This window comes from Nicotiana tomentosiformis, chromosome 2 (genome assembly GCF_000390325.3).
Source record: "Nicotiana tomentosiformis chromosome 2, ASM39032v3, whole genome shotgun sequence".
Classification (NCBI taxonomy): Eukaryota; Viridiplantae; Streptophyta; class Magnoliopsida; order Solanales; family Solanaceae; genus Nicotiana; species Nicotiana tomentosiformis.
Window position 1 is genome coordinate 10,767,549 of NC_090813.1, and position 23,495 is coordinate 10,791,043.

At 36.4% G+C, this 23,495-nt stretch overlaps 3 protein-coding genes across 5 annotated transcripts; 2 read left to right on the plus strand and 1 right to left on the minus strand.

Annotated features, from left to right (window-relative positions):
* The first annotated feature begins 5,526 nt into the window (after positions 1–5,526).
* On the plus strand, positions 5,527–9,990 carry LOC104101026 (uncharacterized). The gene is made up of 2 exons (XM_009608429.4): positions 5,527–5,663; positions 5,826–9,990. The coding sequence occupies exon 2, from the start codon at positions 5,970–5,972 to the stop codon at positions 9,744–9,746; it is 3,777 nt and encodes a 1,258-aa protein (XP_009606724.1). The 5' UTR covers positions 5,527–5,663; positions 5,826–5,969; the 3' UTR covers positions 9,747–9,990.
* A 3,968-nt stretch (positions 9,991–13,958) lies between these two features.
* Positions 13,959–15,948, plus strand: LOC104101025 (large ribosomal subunit protein cL37 alpha). Its single transcript, XM_009608428.4, has 2 exons — positions 13,959–14,113; positions 15,322–15,948. Exons 1-2 carry the CDS (start codon positions 14,038–14,040, stop codon positions 15,672–15,674), a joined length of 429 nt encoding a protein of 142 aa, XP_009606723.1. The 5' UTR covers positions 13,959–14,037; the 3' UTR covers positions 15,675–15,948.
* A 1,799-nt stretch (positions 15,949–17,747) lies between these two features.
* On the minus strand, positions 17,748–23,144 carry LOC104101024 (E3 ubiquitin-protein ligase At4g11680-like). Of its 3 annotated transcripts, XM_070194964.1 has the most exons (5): positions 22,614–23,144; positions 19,479–19,598; positions 18,774–19,104; positions 18,275–18,321; positions 17,748–18,075 (listed from the first exon to the last, which is right to left on the minus strand). In XM_070194964.1, exons 1-5 carry the CDS (start codon positions 23,063–23,065, stop codon positions 18,036–18,038), a joined length of 990 nt encoding a protein of 329 aa, XP_070051065.1. In that variant the 5' UTR covers positions 23,066–23,144; the 3' UTR covers positions 17,748–18,035. The 3 variants fall into 3 exon arrangements, with proteins under 3 accessions (XP_070051065.1, XP_009606719.1, XP_009606721.1); XM_009608424.4 differs by lacking the exon at positions 18,275–18,321 and having other exon boundaries at positions 22,614–23,143; XM_009608426.4 differs by lacking the exon at positions 18,275–18,321 and having other exon boundaries at positions 17,947–18,075; positions 18,770–19,104.
* Between the last annotated feature and the right edge of the window lie 351 nt (positions 23,145–23,495).

The following is a 23,495-nucleotide window of genomic DNA, read 5'->3' on the forward strand; positions in this document are numbered from 1 at the left end:
GCAAGTAACAGAAATAAATAAGGAACTGAGAAGCAATGACGAGCTATACAGTACAATTCATTTTAAAAGTTTTAAGTAAAGAGTGAACATGCTTTCAAATCCTGTGGTATAAGTCAAATCAGTTCGCGCTCATGTAAAACAGATATGAATCTTCCAGAAATTTCACAACAACAACAAATAACAACTAAGTGCAACAATAAATAAAAGCAAGTACAGCCTCTCAAGGCAGCACTCACTCAACCCATCTCAACAGCTCACACTCTCAGCTCTCAACCCTCAATACAAACTCTCAATAGGTACATGCGCTCACTGGGGGTGTTCAGACTCATGATGGGCTCTTACAGTCCAAGCGCTATAATCCGCATGGACAACTTACGTGCTGCACAGACAACTCACGTGCTATAATATCATATCTGAATCCGCATGGACAACTCACGTGCTGCACGGACAACTCATGTGCCATAATATAAACATAAGGATCTGCACGGACAACTCACGTGCCATAGAACAATACCTCATAACCAGGCCCTCGGCCTTACTCAGTCATGAACCTCTCTAGTCTCATAGCTCTCAATAAAGAAGGGAAAAATAGCCCAAATCAAAGTGTTACAGTATATCATCAGGGAAAATAGCAAAGACTGAGGTAAACATGTACAAGAAGCACTATGACTAAATATAACTACCAGGAGCAGGAATATAGCCTAAACATGATTTCTAACATGAAAGGCAGTCAAGTTCTAGTAGAAAGGAATGCGTATGAACACAAATAAAAGCTATTAGACTTCACAATCTCCCGGGACGGACCAAGTCTCGATCTCTCACGGCGTACATCCACACGCCTGTAAACCTAGCATGGGTGCCACCTCCAAACAGTCACATTATACCATACTCCGGGTTTCATACCCTCAAGACCAGATTTAAAACTGTTACTTACCTCAACAACGTAGAACTCCTACTCCGGAATGCTCTTTCCTCTCGAACCGGCCTCTAAATGACCCGAATCTAGCCAAAAGAAATAAAATACGATCAATATGAGCTAAAGGAATGAATCCCACAAGGAAAATACCAATTTATAGGCCAAATCCCGAAATTCACTCAAACCCGGCCCCTGGGCCCACATCTCGAAATCTGACAAAAGTCACAAAACTCGAAAGCCCATTCACTCCCGAGTCTACCCATACTAAATTCATTAAAATCCGACCTCATTTGGTCCCTCAAATCCCCAAATTACTCCTTCCAAAATCCCAAGCCCTAACCCCTTATTTCACTCCAAAAATTCTACTAATTAGGTGAGAAATTAACGGAAAAACACCATAGCTAATGATAATAGAGCTCACGCAACTTAACTCAGTGAATACCCTTGAATCCCCTTAAAAAATCACTCCAAAATCTCCAAAAACCGAATTGAAAATGGTGGAAATGAATCAAAATCCGCGAAGTGTTCAATTTATAGTTTCTGCCTAGGTCTTTCGGACCTGCAGCTAAATATGCGCACCTGCTATACCGCATCTGTGTAAGAACCTCCACACATGCGGAAAATCAATAAAATCCCCAACCTCACACCTGCGCTCCATATCTGCATCTGCGACCATGCAGGTGCGGAAAAAACCTCGCACCTGCGGCCATTGCCTGACCTCCTGACTTTCGCTTCTGCGGGCATCTATTCGCATATGCGGACTCGCAGATGTGACCTCTCCTACGCATATGCGAACCCAGCCTACCTCAACACTGTCCGTACCTGCGAACTCCGACGCGCGCCTGCGATCTCGCATATGCGGCTCCCTCTTCGCAAGCGCGGAAATACCAGTAGTAGCAGCTTCAGCTCCATTTTCCAATTTCAAACAATTCATTAACCATCCGGACTCACCCCGAGTCCCTCGGGACCTCGACCAAACATATCAAAAAGTCATATATCAATATACGAACTTAGTCGAACCTTCAAAACTCTCAAAATAATATCAAAACACCAAATTACCCTCGAATTCAAGTCTAAGAACTTCTAAACTTCCAAATTCGATAACCGATGCCGAAATAAACCAAACCACGTCTGAATGACCTCAAATTTTACACACACGTCAAAATGATACCATGAACCTACTCTAACTTCAAAAAATCCATTCCGACCCCGATATCAAATTTTCCACAGCCGACCGAAATCGTCAAATTTCCAACTTTCGCTAATTCAAGCTTAATTCCACTACGGACCTCCAGATCGCATTTCGGACGCACTCCTAAGTCCCAAATTACCTAAAGAAGCTAATGGAACCATCAGAATTCAAATCCAAAATCGTTTACACCTAAGTCAACATCCGATTTTCCAACTTAAGTTTCTACTTTAGAAACTAAGTGTCTCAATCCACTCCGAAACTATTCTAGACCCGAACCAACTAACCTGGTATATCATAATATAGCTGAAAAGCACCAAAACAAAGCAGAAATGGAAGAAACGGGGCTATAACTCTAGAAACGACCGGCCGGGTCATTACACTATCCTTTTTCCGTCTCTTTTCTATCTTTTTGTAGTGTTAACATACTCTAATTTGATTTTTAAAAAAAGGGACCAAAAAGAAGAAAATCTCTTTACACGTATGAAAGGGGTGTTTGCCTTGAAACTAAATTGCTAACCAGTTGTAGAGATTATACTTGTTAATCGGGCAGGGCTGACCCATTTACAATCCGATTTAGCCCGGTATTGTAGCGTGGGGGCGGGCTGGGACGGGTTGGGCAGGGAGCGGGTTTCAAACAAATAATTTTTTGATATCGGTGCACCGGAACCCGCTAAGCCCGTTAACGGATTTTTAACGGGCTACAGCCCGGTTCAACCCGTTTTTTAGCGATTTTTTTTTTGGGACCGTTGCCAACGGTCAAATTCAAATATTGTAAATTATCCTACTATTGCAAATGGTTTAGTTCATATTGTTGAAATTTCTCTTTTACTACAAAATTTGAAGAAGAAAGAAGGATATACTTCTGTTGTTGAATCTATGCTAGATAAGTTTAAAAAATATTTCTACCTAATTCTCCCTGTTTACCTAATTGTGCTATTTTAAACCCTTCTATCAAAATGGCCACTTGTCGCCAATTAATCACTGCTTTATATTCTTATATAGATATTAGACCAACTGAAACTCCTGATATTTACACTTGTATTTCTGATCTACACAAATATTTAGAAATATTATATAATTATTATGTTATCATTGTTGATGCTTCTTCTGTTGTAGATGCAAATATTCCTTCTTTTGTAGCAATGCTTTAAAAATTCTAGTGTGCTTCAGAGAGTGGATAAGATCAGAACGGCGAAATCAAGGGCGTGACGAGGTAGATAAAGCGGATGACCAAGAAATTGGAGATATAATGGTTTATGGTTCTGATTCAACTAATGCCGAAAATCAAGAACCTCATGTTGACATGGATGAACTTACAAAAATGATGCAAAGCATGTGATGTACTATTTCTTTTTTTTTTTTATAATTATTGTAAACTTTTAATTTGCAAGTTCAAAAATAACAAAATCAAAAAAGAACTTGCAACTTAATTTGAAGTATTATATATTATTCAATAAAAATATCAAATGAAAGTCTTCAGAGCTTGATCCTTACATATTGCCTATTGGTCTTATTAAATAATTTTTTGTAGCCACTTACTTTCAAATTTCAATTTTAAAATTATAAAATTCAAATTTCAAATTTAAAACTTTAAACTTCAAAGTTTAATTCTAAGCCTTAAAAGTTTGCAAACACTTAAGTATCAATAACATTGAATAAGAAAAACAAAATTTACTTTTAAAAAAAATGCACGACCCGCTAACAGCCCTCTAAGCCCGAACCGGGGCGGACAAAAAAAAATCCGAAAAAGTAAAGCCCGCTAACAGCCCGCAACGTTAAACGAACGGGCTAGTTTTTTTTGTGTTCAGCCCATCCCAGCCCGCCCGTTAAAACCTATAGTAGAGATGTTAACATCCAATATGGTATTCTTTTTATGTATCTGCTCACTGCTTTCTAAAACATAGCTTTATGTCTTGAAAAATATCACTATATTACTCCAACAAAATGCCACTTCAAAGCACCCTTACCATCACGAAAATCATAAAGAAACCTCAAAGCAGTTAAAACATCAAGTGAACTTCATTCCTCCTTTGTCTTAAATCCAAATAAATGATTACAAAAAGTAGTTTATCTTTTCGATTATTTTGCATATTTTCTGTTCAACATGGAAAATATTACTTCGTAGTCTTCACTTGGCTAGAAAATTGTCTTTCTGCAGGCATGTATTCCAAACAATCAATATGACACAAAAATGACATTGCATTCCAAACCATCTATCATTCAACAATTACAGTACAATGGATCTAAATTATACAACTAAAATAACCATAAGCAATCACAACCATATTTTCAAGTCTTCCCTCAAAACATGAAACTAAACACAAATCCAATAACGAAACCCAATAACATAAGAAATATCCCCTGTTTCCAATTCTTTCTTTAAGAAGAGCATCCTTTTCCCTTTTCAATTTGTTGATGACAACAATAGCTTTTGGTGAAAATGCATCGTCTTCCCATTCCCAATAACTACATCCAATTTTCTGCAATAAAACATTAACATCATAACAAAAATCGGTTACAAATCTGTCAAAATAATCGATACAACTCTGTCAAAATAAAGATTAACAAGGAAAAAGAGAAAACTTACATTAGGCTTATGACACCTGAAAAAGCGTCTATGGGGATTCATTTCAATCTGCGACATGAGATGGAGTGCAACAACTCCACATCCACACATCCTTCTATGACTGTTTGAAGAAGTGGAACATTCCGACATTTTAAAAGCAAATGAAAGAAGTAAGAGAGCAAAGTGAGTGGAAATCACACAAGATAGCTAACCTACTTAAGAATAAACTCAATATAGTGAGCATATTCAACCCTAATTGAGGATTTTAGAAAGGAGCCATATTCATGAAGAGAGAATGTGAAAATGAAGGGCTGGAAATAAGGAATAACTAATGAGGTCAATTAGAAATAAGGTTGGGTCGGGTCATAACAGATCGGGTCAGTAGAATTTAGTTGGGTCCGGTTATTAATTATTTAAGAAAGACAAAATAGTGATCTCGTCTAACTAAGGACATGAATGAGCAAGTATTAGACGGTTTGGTCAAATATGTGCCGAACTAATAACGACGGGTATATTTATCCTAATTCGCATAGTTCACTGGCAAATATGGCCATTTGCCGTATTTTTTATATATTAGTTATTTATTGTAAAATATAACCTTAATGTAGTCATTTTAAAACTCTTTGTATGTTCTTTATTGATTAACGCTAGGCACATATTTTAAAACTTAATTTACATGTTCTTTTTATACAAATATTTTATTAATTGACGTTAGACTGCGTTGCACGTATATTAAGACTAGTAATAAATAATAATATAGCGATTATTATGAGTTATAAAATCTTCATACAACAAATGTTATGTAGGTATTCCCAACCTTCAACGGGTCGGGTAGTCCATACAACCGACCATCCGGAGGCAGTGTACGGATCTTTCAACTTTCATATAATCGTATCTCGCTCTCAACATATAGTAAAACTCCCACTCCACAACGCCGGCGAGCATTAGCCTCTCCTACTAGGGCTCGGAATAATATCCTATTCTATCAGGTATTCTTCATATACTCCTATAAATTAAAATCCCTAAATTTTATCCTACCATGTTTATCTGTTTTTTGCTATTGATTTTGAACTTGTATGAATCTTCAAACTAATTATATTATATAGTTGCTAACATTCTTATTATTTGTTAAATTTCCTCTGTGTATTCAGGTGCTTAATTAGTGAATATCAGCATATTCCTTTATTTATCCTGAATCAGCTTACATTTTGGTGGTTCGATAAATCTTTAGTTAGGGTTAGGGTTTTTGAAGTTTCGGGTGTTGGAGGAGCTTTTGATTCATTGAGCATATAAAAATGGATGATGAGATTCAGAAGACGCAAGAGGAGAGGAAGAAGATGGAGGAGCAGCTCGCTTCTATGAATTCGGTGACTTTTGATACTGATCTGTATAATACCGATCGATTTGAGGGTTATGAGAAGTCGATACCAGTGAATGATGATGATGATACTTTCGACATGGAGAATGAGGTTGCTAGGAAGATGGCATCGTTCACTGCTCCGAAACAGTTCTTCAAGGAGGCCCCGCGGGCTGGGGAAGACGATGAGCCAACGGGGTTTAACAAACCGAGTAAGATTATTGATAGAGAGGATGATTATAGGAGGAGGAGGTTGAATCGTGTGATTTCCCCTGAGAGGAATGATCCCTTTTTGGATAAGACCCCGGGGCCTGAAGTGAGGACCTATGCGGATGTCATGAGGGAGGAGGCTTTGAAAAGACAGAAGGAAGAGTTGATGAAGGAGATTGCGAAGAAGAAGAAGGAAGAGCAGGAGAAGGCGGCGGATAAGAAGGAGGAGGTTGAGAAGCCAGCTCAGAAGAGGAGGAATAGGTGGGACCAATCTCAGGATGATGGTGGCGCTAAGAAGGCCAAAGCTGGGTCAGATTGGGATTTGCCTGACTCGACTCCTGGTATTGGGAGGTGGGATGCAACCCCGACACCCGGCAGGGTCGGTGATGCAACTCCTTCGGTGAAGAAGAATAGGTGGGATGAGACTCCCACGCCTGGTAGGGTTGCTGATTCTGATGCTACCCCTGCTGGTGGTGCTACTCCAGGAGCAACCCCAGCTGGTATGTCTTGGGATGCTACCCCGAAGCTGGCAGGTCTTGCTACCCCCACACCTAAAAGACAGAGGTCAAGGTGGGATGAGACTCCAGCCACTATGGGAAGTGCAACTCCCATGGCAGGTGCTACCCCGGCAGCAGCTTATACACCAGGTGTTACTCCTGTTGGGGGAGTCGAATTAGCTACACCAACCCCTGGGGCCATCAATTTGCGTGGTCCGATGACTCCTGAACAATACAATTTGATGAGGTGGGAGAAGGACATTGAAGAGAGAAATCGGCCCTTGACTGATGAGGAGCTTGATGCAATGTTTCCTCAGGAAGGTTATAAGATTTTGGAGCCTCCACCATCTTATGTTCCCATTAGAACACCTGCCAGGAAGCTGCTTGCCACACCTACTCCTATAGGGACTCCCTTGTATTCTATTCCTGAGGAAAATCGGGGTCAACAGTTTGATGTACCAAAAGAAATGCCTGGTGGTTTGCCATTTATGAAGCCTGAGGATTACCAGTATTTTGGTTCCTTGTTGAACGAGGAAGATGAAGAGGAGTTGTCTCCCGACGAACAGAAGGAGCGGAAGATTATGAAGCTTTTGCTCAAGGTTAAAAACGGCACACCCCCTCAGAGGAAAACTGCTTTGAGACAGCTTACTGATAAGGCCAGAGAATTTGGTGCGGGGCCCTTATTTAATCGAATTCTGCCATTGCTCATGCAACCCACACTGGAAGACCAAGAAAGGCACTTGCTGGTTAAAGTTATTGATAGGGTACTCTACAAATTGGATGAATTGGTTCGCCCGTATGTACACAAGATTCTTGTCGTGATTGAACCTCTTCTGATTGATGAAGATTATTATGCTCGTGTTGAAGGAAGGGAAATTATATCTAATCTTAGCAAGGCAGCTGGCTTGGCGACTATGATTGCTGCCATGCGTCCAGATATTGACAACATTGATGAGTATGTCAGGAACACAACTGCTCGAGCTTTTAGTGTTGTAGCGTCTGCACTCGGTATTCCTGCTTTGCTGCCGTTCCTGAAAGCAGTTTGTCAGAGTAAGAAGTCTTGGCAGGCTCGTCATACGGGTATTAAGATTGTTCAGCAGATCGCCATTCTCATTGGTTGTGCTGTTCTTCCACATTTGAGGTCTTTGGTGGAAATTATTGAACATGGTCTCAATGATGAGAACCAGAAGGTCAGAACTATTACAGCTCTTTCTTTGGCTGCTCTTGCTGAAGCTGCTGCACCGTACGGTATTGAGAGTTTTGATTCAGTTTTGAAGCCCTTGTGGAAGGGTATTAGATCACATCGTGGCAAGGTTTTGGCTGCCTTCTTAAAGGCTATAGGTTTCATCATTCCTCTTATGGATGCTGTATATGCCAGCTACTATACCAAAGAAGTTATGGTTATTCTTATTCGTGAGTTTCAATCACCTGACGAGGAGATGAAGAAAATTGTGTTGAAAGTGGTGAAGCAGTGTGTGAGTACAGAAGGTGTGGAGCCGGATTACATCCGTCAAGACATACTTCCAGAGTTCTTTAGGAACTTCTGGGTCAGAAGAATGGCTTTGGACCGCAGAAACTACAAGCAGCTTGTTGAAACCACTGTGGAGATAGCGAACAAAGTTGGTGTAGCTGATATAGTTGGGAGAATTGTGGAAGACCTCAAAGATGAAAGTGAACCATACCGAAGAATGGTCATGGAGACCATTGAGAAGGTGGTTGCAAATCTTGGTGCATCTGATATTGATGCTCGATTGGAAGAGCTTTTAATTGATGGAATCCTTTATGCCTTCCAAGAGCAGACCAGTGACGATGCCAACGTGATGCTTAACGGATTTGGTGCTGTTGTAAATGCACTTGGCCAAAGAGTTAAACCATACCTTCCTCAGATTTGTGGTACCATAAAATGGCGACTGAACAACAAGAGTGCAAAGGTGAGACAGCAAGCTGCAGATCTGATATCCAGAATTGCAGTGGTTATGAAGCAGTGTGGGGAAGAGCAACTAATGGGCCATCTTGGTGTTGTCTTGTATGAGTACTTGGGAGAAGAATACCCAGAAGTTCTAGGATCTATACTGGGGGCACTCAAGGCTATTGTGAATGTTATTGGTATGACCAAGATGACACCTCCAATTAAGGACTTGCTTCCTCGGTTGACACCAATTTTGAAGAATCGTCACGAGAAAGTCCAGGAGAACTGTATTGACCTTGTTGGTCGAATTGCAGATCGTGGAGCTGAATTTGTTCCTGCAAGGGAGTGGATGAGAATTTGTTTTGAGCTTCTTGAGATGCTTAAAGCCCACAAGAAAGGTATCCGTCGAGCAACAGTGAACACATTTGGGTACATTGCTAAAGCTATTGGGCCTCAGGATGTGCTTGCAACATTGTTGAACAATCTTAAGGTGCAGGAGCGTCAGAACCGTGTATGCACCACTGTCGCAATTGCTATTGTTGCAGAAACCTGTTCCCCCTTTACAGTCTTGCCTGCTTTGATGAACGAATATCGCGTGCCAGAGCTTAATGTCCAGAATGGTGTCTTGAAATCTCTCTCCTTTCTTTTCGAGTACATTGGAGAAATGGGCAAGGACTATATATATGCTGTGACTCCATTATTGGAAGATGCTCTAATGGACAGAGATCTCGTACACAGGCAGACTGCTGCCTCTGCTGTGAAGCACATGGCTCTTGGGGTTGCTGGTCTTGGATGTGAAGATGCCCTCGTCCACCTTTTGAACTACGTCTGGCCAAACATTTTTGAGACTTCTCCACATGTGATTAATGCAGTTATGGAAGCCATTGAAGGAATGAGGGTTGCACTGGGGGCGGCTGTAATCCTTAACTATTGTCTGCAGGGATTGTTCCATCCAGCTAGGAAAGTCAGGGAAGTGTACTGGAAGATTTACAACGCGCTGTATATTGGGGCTCAGGATGCACTCGTAGCTGCTTATCCCATTCTGGAAGATGATGAAACCAATGTTTTCAGTAGGCCTGAGCTTAACATGTTTATTTAGATATTTGCCTCTTGTAGCTGGTTTACCATTTATAAAGCTTTTTTCCTGTTGCCGCATAATGAAGTGTAATGTTGTCTCTATTATCTGTTAAAGACTTGTGATGTAGCTTGGTGTTCTGGTTGTTGCTTTTGAGGCATAAGCTGCTCTTGAGATGTAGTATCTTATATTCCTTATTGCACAACACACTTTAAGGAATACTAAGATTTTGTATGAAGTGTTCTAGGTATTTCTTCTGTTTTTGCTATTTTGGCTTATTTCCTCTTGGAAGGGTTCTGGCTAGAATTACGTTTAGTTTCCTGGCCTTTGAGTCTCATGTTTGATATTCTGCTGAATTTGCCTAAATGGGAGTCAGTTAACAATGAGAGGGTGCTTGTGGTTATAATTTTCAGAGGCAACCAAAGAAAATGGCCCCCAAGTCTACGAAATTGTCATATTCTGGTTGTTGATCAAAAGGCCACTTTTTAAATTAGATTTACGCTGAAGAATTTTAATCTTACAAACGTAGTTATAATGGTACGGGGTGCAATATTGCCTATTTGCCTCCTGTAAGGTGGTTTTTGAATCTTCTTATAAAAAAACAACCTATTTGGGGAAATTATTGATAATGAGCAAAGGCGACTTTCCAATAAGGAACACTTTGATGAATATTAATGAGGAACGTCATAAAGGGCCACAAATATGAGATCTTGGGGGGAGAAAAAGTGAGAAACTGGTTTTAAAGGAATAACTACTAATTCAATATGATGATTTTATTACTCTTTTCTTATTTCTTTCTTTGCTGGACGAAAGCTAGTTCAAGATGGTCTTTAAGTTACTGTGTTTATATTGGTGTTTTTTTTTTCACTTCAATTTTTACAGAAAGATTAATCTTGTTTAAAAACATCTCACAATAACTCTCATCTCATACTCTTTCCTAGTTGACGTGACATGTTTCAAAGCATTTATACGATTCCAGTAATAGTATATTTATAACTTAGCGATTATATTTTTACAAACATCAATTATATTCACTTTGGGCTGAATACAACCCTTTAACTTGTCGGGATTTATCATTTCGACTAGAGACTTATCTAAGAGTCTGACTTACTTAACATAACATATCGTATCTCAAATATCACCGGATAGCCAGTTTTCGGACTATTAATTGAAAAATAGTCAGCGTTTCAAAGTCATTAAAAAATAGCCATTATTTTGCTGCAACACGGACCGGTCCAGCATAATATACTGGAGATTGATGTACATGTGTATGAACTTCCAGCATATTATGCTGGAACTCCAACACGCAGAAAGTTAAGTTCCAGCATAATATACTGGAGATTGGAGTACCCGCGTATAAACTTTCAACATATTATGTTGGACCGGTATATTATGCTGGAACTCCTGTATATTATGCTAGAATATTTTTCGGATTTTGAATAGTGTTTTCGTTAAGATTTATTTTTACATGAAAAGTGGCTAAATTTCGATTACTTTTGAAACTGTGGCTAATTACATGCTATTTTTGAATTTCTCCCCCTATTTTTTCATCTTCATTATTTACCGGCCTACTCTAGCTTCTTTTAAAGCACAATTTCACGATTTTCACAATTCAAATAATTAGTTCAGCTTTAAATTTGCATACGATGCATCTTGTTTCAAACATAATTTTTTTTAAAATGTATATTTTTAGCCGTTTCAGAAAATAATAGCCGATAAAATATTGTATACTATATTCTTTTTTGCTAGCGAATGGATATAGTTTGGGTGAGTATCACTGGCGAAACCAAAATTTTTTTCAAGAGTGTTCAAACTTAAAAGAAGTGATATACTTCTAAAACCTAATATTTTAGGGAATGTTACATAAATGTCCCACATAAGTCCCAACTTACCAAGCTCTAGCCATTAATCATAGACTTACCAAAACTAGCCAAACACATATAAAAATTTAAAAAACCCAAATAAATAAGATTCTTTCTCTCCAAGAATCACACACAAAGATCTCCTTCCATATTTTTAAGAGACGGAAAGGAAATTTCATGGATAAGGTAGCAAATAAAGTGATATATATATACACAAGATTCCAAAAATTTAAGCAAAAAAAAATATTTTTCAATGGGTATGGTTGAAATTCACTGAAAACATATAAATGAGTCAATATACAAAATATGAGGAAGATTTGAGGTGATTTGGACTGATTTGGTATCAAAATTTATAGTTAAAATCGAGTTCAAAGAATTCTTCTGCGACACATGTATCAAACATGTATCACACATGTATCTCACACACAAGTATACATGGATATACATGTGATACACATTTGATACAAATATGATATATATGTGATACACAAATGATACACAGTGTGATACACATATTTTTTTCATGTTCATATTCTACTTCGAATTTTCAATTCAAACCACCTCAAAACTCTACCAAGTCATCCAAAAACTAAGATTCAAGCTCTTTAAGATGTACCTAATCTATTCTAATAACACCTACTCAAAAGAAAGCAAAAAAATTGATCTTTTTTGGATACAAACAGCTAATTGGCTAATATTGATAATACAGAAAAGGGCCAGAACTGCCCCTAAAGTATCAGAATTGGTACGAAAATGCCCTCCATCCATCTAATTGAATAAAAATACCCCTACCGTTATTTTTTTGGTTCAACATTACCCTTATTACTAACAGAAAATTCTAATTTAAAAAAAAATAAAAATTCATATGTCACCGTCCCAATAGCCTAACGTAAACACTAAGCCAAATTATAATTAAACCTACCTGTAACCCGCCCGAATATTGACCCGCCCCAATTTTAAAACATAACTCTCTCTCTCTCACCTCTGCCTCTTTGCCATTTCGTTTTAATGAGCATTTTTTTACGGATGTATGTCTATGATTATTCATGAGGCAAACTCAAAATTGAGTTCTCTATTAGAATAATTTTTATGAAAGATGGAAGGAAGTGTCATATTCTTCTTTATGCAAAAAGTGTAGATTCTTTTTGTTTATGTAATGGGTATTCTTTATTGTTTTTTTTTTATTTTTAAAATCTAGTGGTTTTCTTCATTATTTTTTGTCATTTCTCTGTGATATTTGAGGATTTTGTTTTGATTTTTTACTGTTTATGTAATGTGTATTTCTATTTTTAATTTATTTCGCTATTTGTTCTATTAATATGTATGTTTTTTGCTCTGTGTAACAAATATTGTGCAATTATCATATTTTATACACATTGGGTTCATATGATGTACTAATAATAGTTGGCAATTGTTTAGATAATTTCTTCATTAATATTTGTTTTCTTCTTTCCAAATTATTTTTGTTATCATGGATTCAATTTTTTTGATTATAATATTTTGCTAAGTCTAACTAAAAAAAGATCTTCTATCCATAATTTGCAAGTGGGATGTGTTATTTTGTTTGTTGCTATTTTCGGCGGATCCGTCAGTGGATTCTGCCCAAGTAGCAACGAGGAGAAGAAGGCAGAGAGGGTCAATATTCAGACGGGTTATGAGTGAGTTTAGTTATATTTTGGTTGAAGCTCAAGTTAGGCCAATGAAAAGTGACACGTGGATATTAATTATTATTTTTTTTCAGATTTTTCTGTTAGCAATAAGGGTAATGTTGAGCCAAAAAAATAACGGTAGTAGCATTTTTATTCATATAGGTGGATGAAGGGTATTTTGTTTTATCAATTCTGATACTTCACGGACAGTTCTGATCCTTTTTCGTTGATAACATTTGACTAATATTAATAATATTTTATGAATTGACCAATTTTTATAATAAGCTAGTTATAAATAGATATAACTGATAGTTTCCCTTACTATTTTACGTATATATACAATATTATTTTCCGATCGAAGATTAACTAATTGTAATTCTTTATTAACTTCCTTTTCTCTCTCTCTCTCTATATATATATCTATAATCCTCCCAAGACAAAAGCAGTAAAAAAATAAAAAATGAATCTTTACACAAATAACTGACTATATTTATTATTTACTTTTTCTAGTCATAATTTATACATTGATTATACATAATATTTTATATATATATATATATATATATATATATATATATATATTATAATTTTATAATAAAAGGTTTATATTTTATAATTTTAAGTGGGTGACTATTTGGGTTAATTCTTTAAAAAAAAAAAATTGTCCCATTCCCTTCCCGCAATGTAAAATAAAAATTTAAAAGGGAAGTGGTAAAATTGCCAAATAAATTAAAACCCACTGTTCATATTCATATATACTGCAATAAGCTTATCCGAAAAAACAATCTCAAAATAGCAGGGGAAATGGCTCTCCTTATCTTCAACACTGCTCCCTCCGTTCCTCTCTCCTCTCATTCTGCCTCTACTTCTGCATTCCCATGTAAGTATTATTGCTTAATAACATTCTCCAATGAATACTCTGTAAGTGTATTATTTTTTTAATTTTGGGTTATTTCTTGTGACCTTGTTAACGGGATTTTGGATTCTGGGTTTTCTGCTTGAATTCCTCTTTTGTTTTGCAGCTGCTTGAATTTTTCTTATTTCATTAAATATATACCATTCTCCAAAAAACAAAAAACAAAGATTTTCTTATTTCACTATAGTTGACTGTGTTGTGCTTTGAATACTCGATACATGTTGTTGATAGCATTTTCTTTTCCTAGAGATTTTGGATTAGGTGTTCGAGCTGGGTTTTGGGTTTTCTTATTTCTTCAGCTTTTTTTCTTCCCCTTAGTTGTTTCATTGCTCTGTGCTATGTAATTTGGGAAGACTATCCTTTTTGCTTATTTGGGTGCCAAAAAAGTGTGTTAGGCTTTTGTTATCCCCGTTTATAAAGAACCCCTAATTTAATTTACAAGACAAAATCTTTACTCCCTCGGTCCCAATTTATGTGAGGTGTGTTTGACTGAACATAGAGTTTAAGAAAGAAAGAATTTTGATGCTTGTGGTCTAAAACAATCCAGACATTTTTGTAGCTATAAATCATCTCATTAAGGGTAATATGTGAAATTTAAAGTTAAATTGTTTCATTCATTTTGGGACTGATTAAAAATGAAATAGTGTCACATAATTTGGGACAGAGTGATTTGAGTTGTATCCTACTCAAATGAATGTGAGCAGAGCAAATGGATATAGAGGATTCATGTAGCTGAATTCAACTAAAAGAAGTTGATTTTTTTGGGGGGGGGGGGGGTTCAAACTGTCCATCACAATTTGATGTTAATGGGCGCCTGTTATGTGATTCCGATTGAGTAAGTCCATCTCTTTCGTGATGGTGCACTGTCTTCCAGGCATTCCATCAAGATTAATATTCTTTTCTGTACACATACATCTCCAAACAAGGATATCTTCAGTATACATGAGTTTACACTAAATAGATACAGTAGTATATTTCAAGCCAAAGTTACGCGACTAATGGGAAATCTATATCTATGAGAAAATGGGGGGCACGTCTTTTCTGATATTTGGTGGATTCTTGGAAATCAGAAAGGGAAAAAAGAAGAAAAAGAAAGTATGATAGATTGTTCTTTTGGTTGTTCATGTGACCAACTCAAAGGTTTCTGAATATTGTAATCTATTCTGTATTAGCCTCCAGGTTGTGCAACAGTCACATTACTCTGAAACCGAAGTCATATGCCAATTACCATATTCAAGCACCTCTTATCTTCAACAAGAGAGGTGCATTGATTGCTAAGGCAGCTGCGGACATTGATAGTGTGGGTTCTGATAATCCCGAGCCTGCACCAGAGAACAATGAAGAAAGTGTACCTGTTGAGAATCTGCCCCTGGAGTCTAAGCTTCAGCAAAAGCTTGATCAGAAGATTAAAATGAAATTGGCAAAGAAGATCAGACTACGAAGGAAGAGACTCGTTAGGAAGCGCCACCTAAGGAAGAAAGGGCGATGGCCACCTTCTAAGATGAAGAAGAACAAGAATGTCTAGGCTTAACCTGAGATGTCTTGCAGGTTTATCTGCTGTCTTGTATTCCTTCTATTAATGCAATGCTGTGACCTTAATATAATTTTCTTCAATCTGTATCTAAAATTTCAAGAAATTAATTAGATTCCTTTCCTGATTAAATTTTTTAATTTTGTGATGGAATATGTTAGGGGTTGAGTTTGTACTTGTTATTACTTGGTTGAGAAACATCCTATACTATTTCTAATGGTGATTCAGGAAGTTCCCTTGGATATATTCCATGGACGGTCATTCTTCATTTTCTGTTTGTGGATTTCCCTTTTGCTCATTTTGTTGAGTTTTTTTCTGGAAGCTGTCTGATATTTTGGAGGTTTTATTTCCTGTCACACCCTGGAAATTGGTACTAATTGTCACCTTAGAGGATTAGACAAGTAGATAACAAGACTAACTTGGTTTAGTGATGTTCCCAGTGTTTTTTCGTAGTTCTTCATTTGATTCAGACTTGGAAATTGAAACCAAGTATCTACATTATCAAGTTTGGCATTCAAAAGCTTGGAAGTTTCCTCGAGTAAATAGACTATCATCACTAAACTGATGAGACTTGCTAGGTGCATATGAAGTCCATAGCTCTCTGATCATTATTTTGGATAGTTTTGTCACTTTAGGGTATGGCTACATGTAATTATATTGCCTGGAAGACAGTGGCGTAATAGAGCGATCCAAAGCTTCAAACTTCGTTCCTCGAAATATAACATTGAAGCTCAATCCTTGCTTGCACTTTATGACTATCCTTGTGCTGAAATTTGGAAAACCTCTTTGTTGCAGTCATAAGCTCTTAGCTGCTCTTGTACTGATGTTCTCATTAGAGGAAGCACAGAACAACTATCCTGAAACCTTTGATTGGACTAGTTGTCATGGTAAAATTTTGAAACCATCTGCTGGTGAGGTTATCAATCAAGAAAAAACAAATTACTTTATGCCAATCTAGTTGGCATTTTGAGCAACTTAACTTGTAAAAAGGAAATTGATTTACTTAATTAGAAGTAAATCTATTTGATTAGTCCCTTTCAAATCAAAGTGGTCATGCATATTCTGCCCAGCATTTGCACGTGTAGACTATTTGTATCTTTTTCAGTTATGGTTTTCTCTTGTTGTAAAACAACTTCTGGACCTATGATCTTATTATCTTGCCTCTAATTCTACAGTCACCCTTTATTCTGAACAGTAAATTCCTTGTTAAGTCTGAAGCTGTAAATACTTGAGCAGGAGCATTACTGGATGCATCTTGCAGGCTAAATCTTTAGTCCTAGTCCATCTATTCAATTATGGGCTCAATGACAAATCTCTGGATCCCCAATCTAAATAAGGTAGAAATGACATTAGGTAGCCATTCTAAAGGGCTGCTATTTAAGAATTAACCAGTGCGTCCTGAATTTCAGTTTTTTCAGGACAAAAATGTCCCGAGTTGTCCTGAAGTAGAGATTTTTAGTTTAAAATTTCAGGACAAAAATAAGTACTGACTAATCCTTAAATAATATCCATGAGAATGGTTATATGTGCACTTGCAGTAACTTTGGTCCAAGGCAATCCAAGCCTATAACCATATGCGAAATTAGTACTTAGAAAAAGTCAAAGTAGAATCGCCATAGTAGTGAATTTGGATAATTGACTGATGATGAGACTAAGGCGAAAAGGTGCAACTCCACTGACTTTTTCCACTGCAATTATGAATCAAAGTCCACTAAGTTGCTTTTATCCAGTTTGTGGTTGACATAATTTGCTTGCATCTGCTCCCTTATCAGCCACATCAATGGTGAGATTATTAATATTATCAAAGATAAAAGTCATATACACTGATAATGTTAAGTACCATTTATTTTTCCAATTCAGGCCAGTGGTGAAGGGTTTTCATTTTGATGACCTGATTTGAGCTTAAGGAGAAGTTAGAATCCATATAATCAATCCCAACTCAGGCACAATTATTGTATCAATTAATCTTTATCATATAGTTTACCTGTAATTATCTTTTAAGTAGTTTTTATTCCGTCAAGCGCATAGAACATAAACTCCATTATCAATACTGAGCTGAGAAAGGAGTGTACAAATCAGAACATTAAATATGGCTAATTTTAACCACAGTGAGGATGAAACAATACATTAAAATATGGCTAAGTTTACATTACATTTTGCCAGCAGATGAGCAGGCAATGGAAAAGCTAACATTTCTCTGTATAGTCTCAACTCTTTTAAGAGACAAAAATAGTTAGACTAGAGTTTCACCCCTAAGAATATTGAATTTGCAGAGTGGGCAGGTTGCATTTATCCTTAGCCATTTGCTAATACATCCATGGTGGAAATGATGATTGCAGGGAAGGACACATAGCTCTACTCCATCCAAATATTTATAAAGGCATATGCAGCACTCCTGTGTAGCCATACAATATTTATATAATGAAAAGTTAGCCACTATGGTCAAAAGACAATATATAAAGAAATATAGTTTGACATAAGTTGCAAAGCTTTTGAGGTTCTTTTCAAAACTGTATGACACAAAACATAATAAGTGTTAAGTTTTCGAAAGGTGGATCATCTTGTTTTTGCTCGAAAGATAAAACTCAACATACTCCATCTGAATATGACATTGACTCTCCGTTCTTCTACTTTGTCCACTCTACAATCCATATTAAAGAAATATCAGATAAAGAGAAGAAAATAGCTCATTGAATTGGATACCAAATCAAATAGCCAAAACTTTGAGATGGATTCAGAGCAAAATAGCTCGTATGTTTACATTTAGAAAAAATCACACACTATAGTGCCCTCGTCAAATAAATCTGAGGAAAATCCAGGTTCCTTCATTCAATGATTTCGAAAAAACTCGTACTAGAATCTTCATTTTTAATACTTTGAGAAATTTGCGTAGTTACGAAGAAAGCCCCCTCTCTTTTCTCTATTTGTGTCTCCAGATTCTCCTAATATTTGTATCTCTCTGTGTTTCTAATAGTACTTTACACAGCCTACTTCCCTCCACACTTACAGTATTATCCTTATTTCAAATTTGGCAAACACAAGAGAATAAGAGGAAAAGATTCAAAAGGAGGAAAAGTGGGTAAACATGCTTACAGAATCATCTGGTTGAAGAGCAAGCTCAGGTACAGAATCACTACTGTTGAACTGTGATGCGAAGTGATCTTCTCCTGTCTTCACATTAACATTTAAGTGATCTTCTCCTGTCTTCACATTTACAAGGTTCCCTGTAGTATTTGATTGACCATATCTATACTTGGGAAGAGTCTTGATATCATTTTCAGATGCTCCATCTCCAAGTCTCATGGCATATGCAACTGTTGCTATAAATGGAAAGAAACAAAAGAACGCGAAGAAGAGTACAAATGCCATCACAATGCAAAAGACCATAAAGAACACATCAAATGCAAGGAAGACCACTGATAACCTGCAACAATTTAAGGATACTGTTATTTATGCTATCAAACATACTGATACTTTTAAATTGCCCGACACCCTCACCATACACACACAAATACATTATACAAATATTATAAAAGCAAAAAAGATAAGTCTTGCACCCATATTGTTCAGAAGTAAACATACATGTGTAAATGGAAAGTGTCGAAATAATAACCACCACTTAATTTCTTCAGCTACATACATCTAGGGAAGCTTCCATTTAGTCAAGCTCGCACTTAGTATATTTTCCTAATTTTTCTTTTTCATTTGATTTTGGGGGGATAGGAGGAAGGGAAATCGTGGCTCACATAAGTAATTACAAAGTAAAAAAGCGTCAAATTCTAAAAGCATAGCTCATACCAGTAAAGACGAGGTGAGTCTTGCAGAAGTGGCTGGCCACCCATAACAATCCAGTAAAAGCCAAATACCCACCAGATTGATGAAATCACAGTGTTAACTGATTCCAGCCTCTTCATGATGCTGCAAAAAAGAGAAAATGATGGAAAGTTAAGTACATAACTTTCATCTTTTAAGAGTGATAACATTTCACAATCAAAATAGTAAAAGTCAATCAGCATATTGAGCTAAAGTCCATGAGCTCCAGGACTAAAACAAAGAAAAATATCTACACTGGGCTAAAAAGGAGTTCGAAAGTGAAGTAGCATTGAAATATGAAACTCCCGATACTTTTGGGAAGGAAAGAAACAGGGCAGCAGCCATTTTCTTTTCTTTCCCTCTCTTGAGCTTAACAACGAAGTAATTGATTTTCCCCCTTTTTTCTTCTTTTATTATCATTCTATTGTGGAGTAGTGGGAGTGGGGTGGTTATTGGTACAAACTACTTATGGAAAAAAAAGCTCGGGCATATTGATACGTTACATGAACAACCACAGCTGAATGTCAACACAGTATTATAATCTCTGACCCCAGAATTTGGGTTAAAAAATCACTACTCTTTTCCTCCGATGTTTCCTTCTTAAGAAGGAAGATTAAAATCTTAAGAATAAGGGTAGATCACAATAGACGCAGTGGATGGGAAAAGACTATCAATCAAATCTTCTCCAAAAAAAAATCCTAAATTAGTCCTTGAAAGGTTGGGGCCGAAATGTTTCACATTATAGAAACATTCCACTAATAACATGACATATTAATCTATGGCAACTATCAATTCTTAAGACTTCTCCAGTTTAAACAAGGCGAAGGAGGACAGTGTTTGATACCTGCATGGACCAACAATTCAAGCACAAGAAGATACAAGACCAAAGTCAATCAAGATGCAAATATAAGGATAATGGTGCGCTTAGATCAATGTAAACATAAGAAAAAAGAATTTTCTTTGTGGGGTTTTTTTTGGGGGTGGGGATGGGGGTGGTGGGTGGGGTTGAAGCCTCCAATTTCACCATGCTATTTTTGCTTTGTTGAATTCTTGAGGTTTGATCGCACGAGCATACATGAACATCATTTTAAGTATGTGCAACAATATCTGCCTAGCGAAGTTAAGGAATGAATCTCCTTGCCCGTACCTACATTTGCGTTAGGGTTTTTGTTGATAAGGCAACTTAGGGACTCTAAAACTACAGATTCTAAGAGGGTGTTTGGATTGGCTTTTAAGCTTGTCAAATCAGTTTTTAAGCTCTTTTTAGCCTTTTTCAGCATTTGACAAAGTTAAAAAGTGCTTAAAACAAGCCAAAAGCAATAAGTCAGGCAACCCCAACTTATAGCCTGTTTGGCTATGCTGGAGAAATCAGCTTATTTTGAGAAGTGCTTTTTGAAAAAGTGCTTTTGAAAAAAATAGTTTTGGAGAGAAGCAGTTTGTGTTTGGCTAATCACTCGAAAAACACTTTTGAGCAATAATTTATGTTTAGCCAAGCTTTTCAGAAAGTGCTTTTAAGTATCAAATTACAAATAAGGACATGAATAGATTTACTTAATAGTTAATATTATAAGTAAATAAATAATCTTAAAAATTTGTTATTACAGGCAATAATTAAATATTTTTATTTTATTTAAGTAAAATATGAAATTAAAATTTAAAAGTACTTAATTCTTTTAATATAAGTTAAATATATTAAAAATCATTCAACAAAAATAAAAGCATTCACCCCTAAGTCACTATATATTAGAAAGTTATCCTAAAAATAATAAGAAATATTTATACATTAATATCTTAAGTATTAGGTTTAACGGTTATTTTGGTATATACTATATTTTGTTAAGAGTATTTTTGGTAAGAAGAAAAGTCAAAACTGCTCCTGCTTTTGGGAATAAGTTATTTTTTTCTGCTTCTCAAAAACTGCTTCTGCTTCTTCCCAAAAACACTTTTTTCCCCAAAAAAGCTTGGCCAAACACCTCTAAGTTAGGGGAAAAAAGTGCTTTTGAGAAAAAACAAAAACAATTTTGGCCTCTTGGGAAGCTTGGCCAAACAGGCTATTATTGCTTTTTGGCTTAAAAGTTGTTACCGATGAAAAGCCACTTTTTTTAAGCTAATCCAAACGGGCTCTAAGTCTCACTTATGCTTACATGGACAAACAAGGCTATTAACTCCGGGAAATCTCTATCAAAATTGACCACTTGAGAAAAATTCCCTCGCTTTCCTTATGATTGGAAGTCAGGACCTCTCCTAAAGTCCCTTTTGTGTATGTGTCTACGTGTAATGAATCATGAGCTCTCATTAAGTTATAGCTGAAAATTCTCATAGCAGATGGACAATGCTTTCCAATGGGATGTACATCAGAAAGATGCCAAAATACTAAAGGCAATCATTCTCATTTAATAGCCTCTTAAGAACAATATCTTAGGAAGGCCAACTAAAGCCCAGAAACAGTTAAAAGAGATCAAAATTTCATACTTATACAATTTATAGGCCTTTTATTGACCTCAAATAACCTAGTATTCCTGGACAAGATGGAGGGGATGGATCAAGTTCTGCATTTCCTCAGTCAGATTCTCTGTCCGGCACATTATGCCTGCTATCCCAATTATTATTCTTTGGAAAGTCAGAAAACTAAGAATACAATGACAACCTAGGTATAGGACAAAGATTGAATAAATCAGACACCCAACAAGAAAAAGAGACAAAATACAACCCAACTAGGTAGATGGATTTCTAAGGATTCCCTCAATTATGAACTATCTACCCCCCACTCCCACCCATCCCAGTCCCAACCCCAACCCTAAAGAGAAACAAAAAACTTACTGCAAATAGAAAAATTGTTAAACAAACCACAGAATGGCAGTAAACTAGTATAAAAATGGCGCAAGAGGAAATGGAAAAGAGAATGAACATTTTCCTAGGTATAGAGTAACATGCAACAGGTCAAATACAAGCGAAGTTTATCTCTTTTATCAATAAAATAAAATAAAATCTTTCCCTGTTCAGAAAGCTGCATAAACCATTCAATCAAATTAAAAACTCCAAAAAATTAATTAAAAACTAAATATGATAGGAGTACTAAATAACAAACCCTAAAAATCAGATAAATTGAAGTGAAGGTACCTGCTTTGAAACAGTGAAAAAGAAGAAGCCCCATCAAAATTGACAGCATCAAAATCATCAAAACTCCTTCTTTGAAACTCAATCCAAATAAAACCCACATGCAATAGGCACTGAAGTGCATAACCACCAATCCAAAGCCTTAAAGGAGTAGAAGGTCTTTCACTTATAGTTGTCAATAGCACAAAACAAGAAACACAAACAAATGCCAAGTTCCATATTACATCAAGAACCACAATAGGTCTTGAGTACCCATAATAACTAAATGGTGATGCATAATCATCATCATAAGAAACAACCCCATCATCATCAAAACTTTGATAGTGGTTTTGTGGGTTTAAAAAAGAGGCCATTCTTGAAAAATACAAAGAAAAAGGGGTACCTAAGCCTCTAAAATAACTATATTCAAAACCACCATTTTCACTAATTATATTTCTTTGAAATTCTTGGTCCATTCTGCATAAAGTTTGAATCTTTTTGCTTGTTCAAGTGTTCTTGTGAAGTGTGTGTGTGTGTTGGGGGGGGGGGGGGGGGTTGAAAGTGATGACTAGTTGTTTTGTTTTGGGTGAGAACTGGTGGAATGCTATATATAGTGGGGTTAGAGAAAAAGCAAAATCAGCAGAAATTCTGGTAATACTTGGTAAGTGCCATTGGCACTCTTGTGAGTGCGGGGTCCAAATTTGTCATATGCATAAATTATGAACTCAAGGAAAGGAAAAGAAAAACAAAAATAGAATTTGAGTTGCATAATTTCCTCTAATTTTCAAATTTATTTGTTTATTTAAGTCTATTTTAACTTATTAGTCAAGTGAAACAATTAAGCATTTCCATTCAAAACTCTGTTTTTCTTGGTAGTGTGTATATATAGTGATGTTATTATGAATT